A 2,586-nucleotide genomic window follows, 5' to 3' on the forward strand; every position below is an offset into this window, starting at 1 on the left:
AGCCTTGAAAGCCCTGCAGAGCAGTTCTACTCTGCATAGGCAGGGTTGCCATAAATCGGAAGCAATTCAATGGTAATTGACAACAGCAATATACACTTACTGTCAACCCTTTTGTCTATCAGTTGCAAATAATTTTCTCTCTGTCATGTCACTTAATTTCCCCTTGCGGAACAGAACTTTCAGGCTTTTATGTGTTAGATCTGTTAATCTTTTATTCAATGGCTGCTGGCTATAATCGTGCATAAGAGGAATTTCTGCACTCGGGACTGTTCTTCCAGCAGAATCAGCAATAGATAGGGGACAGGAACATACTGTCAAGGGTGGATTGTGTTTAAGATGGAGATGACTTGAACATGTTTGTAGGAAGAGAGGGAAGGAGACAATTCTGGAGGTTGTTAGAAGGGAGTCCACTCGTTTCTCACGAAGAATATAATTTTTTAGCACAATCCCTGGGCTAGGTGCTACTGATACAAAGATGATTGTGACTACACAGATGAAGGGCTTAGGTGTGGTGGGTGGGGGAAGACGCCTCCTCTGAGGCAGGAAGGAGGTGGAGTGAATTCTGTTGTTCTGTAGTAGGTAAGTCTAGAGGAGAGGGCAGGGGGATTGATCGAGGTGGGGCTTCTTTTTCCTCAGTCGATAACATAAGGGAGCTTGTTTGAACATCCCACATAGAGAATGGTTAAAAAAATACACCACCCAAGAAAAAGTGGAAGGATGTCCCACTGGTGCTTCAGCATCGTTGGAATCCATAAATCTTTCAATCCTCTTTTCGGTTAAGCTGCATTTCTTTCCAGTTCTTAGCTTCCTTGGGCCAGAAGAGGAGAAGACAGCAGTTGGGCTTGCTCAGGTTCAGGCACTGGCTGGGCGTGTCCCAGGAAGGACCAGAAATAAGGCAGCTGTGACATGGACGTGGTCGGCCACAGGATCCCAGCTGGGTGGAGGAGAAACGGATCTTGGACTACGTCAGAAAGTGGCACAGCCCAGGGAAAAGAGGTTCTGCTGCGCTCAAATAGGTGAAATAAGGAAGAGCGGTCGAGGTCCAGGGTGTGGCCGTGGGGACAGCGATGACCTGGAGCACAGAGGACGTCATTGTGTGAGAGGAGGGGGAGGAACTGCAAGTCCAGGTGTTAATGGCCAGTCATGTCAAGTCCAGGTTTTCCAAGGTGATGATTAGAATTTCATGGAGAGGAAGGAAGGCAGTGAAAAAGGAGCTGGAAATCAGTCTGAATGTGAGGGAAGGACCTGGAGGTTGGAGAAGGTCAATTAGCTGGATGCTTGGAGGCAGAGCATATCAGCTTTGTGTTCTTAGTTCCTCGTGTTGCCTTACATGTAGCAGGAGCTCAAGAAAATATGTATTAAATGAGTGAAGAAACAATCTGTCCAGAATGTCTGGGTACCTTGTGCGGTGTTGTAGATGTGGGACAGAGAAGGACAGGACAAAGCTTAATTTATCTGTTGGGCAAGGTTTTGAGGAGCTGTTTTATTCTGAATAGTTACAATTTGCAAATTAAGATATCACTATAAAGTCCAATTATTAAAAAAAAAAAAATCGGCGGTTAAGTGCTCGGCTGCTAACCAATAGGTCAGTAGTTCAAATCCACCAGCCGCTCCTTGGAAACCCTATGGGACAGTTCTTCTCTGTCCTGTAGGGTCGCTATGAGTCCGAACCGACTTGATGGCAATGGGTTTGGTTTGATTTTGTTTGTTTGTTTAGGATAGATTGAAGTCTAAGTATTGTTGTTTTTATACTCACTATTTTTTGACACATTTGCAAAGCAGGAGGAAAAACTATTTTTAGTTAAATAAATCTTTTCGACTATATCCATACGCGTATTTCATCTACTATCTGAACATGAAAACATGCTACAATCCTGTGTTATCTCTTGAAGAACCGTTGTAATTTAATGTTTGTGTTTGTATGTATTTAAAAGCACTAGTCAGTATAATATAATAAAATTTGCTTTTATTTTACAGGTAGAAAGGATGAATGCTTGATTTGTAAAGTTCCTTGTCATACAGTTTTACTTTCAAAACATGTAAGTTGAAATATGTAGTCTACTAATCACAGTAGTATTTCCTTTCAAATTTGAAATTTAATTTTAGTCATCTGTAGTGTCTAAAATTTTCATTCATTTTGGTAGATTAACTAGAAGATTTTATAAGATTATAAATCAAAGTACAATTAATGCTTGCTTTTCTAAAACCTCAGTACTACTTTGTTTTTTAGCCCTAGATTATCCTTATTCACAGTTTGTTGGGTTGTTCTATGTTCCTGGAACTGAAAATGAGAAATAGATTTCTGCAGTACAATACATGCCCTTAAGAGGGCAATAAAAACCCAAAACCAAACCCATTGCTGTCGAGTCGATTCCGACTCATAGTGACCCTATAGGACACAGTAGAACTGTCCCATAGGGCTTCCAAGGCTATAAATCTTTATGGAAGCAGACTGCCACATCTTTTTCCTGCAGAGCAGCTGGTGGGCTCGAACCACCGACCTTTCATTAGCAGCCAAGTGCTTAACCAGTGCACCACGAGGGCTCCTCTAAGAAGGCAGTAGGGCCTGGTTTTTTCAAAGGGGTC

General features: G+C 42.2%; 1 protein-coding gene across 1 annotated transcript in view; it reads left to right on the top strand.

The window, feature by feature from the left end:
- The window catches only part of RNF212 (ring finger protein 212), an 18,375-nt gene that overhangs the window by 1,719 nt on the left and 14,070 nt on the right, over window positions 1-2,586 (top strand). Inside the window, exon 2 of the mRNA XM_023738011.1 lies at window positions 1,978-2,039. Within this exon, the coding sequence (XP_023593779.1) occupies window positions 1,978-2,039 (62 nt within the window). The remainder of the gene's footprint in view (window positions 1-1,977; window positions 2,040-2,586) is intronic.

Source organism: Trichechus manatus, unplaced genomic scaffold, assembly GCF_000243295.1.
Source record: "Trichechus manatus latirostris isolate Lorelei unplaced genomic scaffold, TriManLat1.0 scaffold00111, whole genome shotgun sequence".
In the NCBI taxonomy this organism is placed as follows: domain Eukaryota; kingdom Metazoa; phylum Chordata; class Mammalia; order Sirenia; family Trichechidae; genus Trichechus; species Trichechus manatus.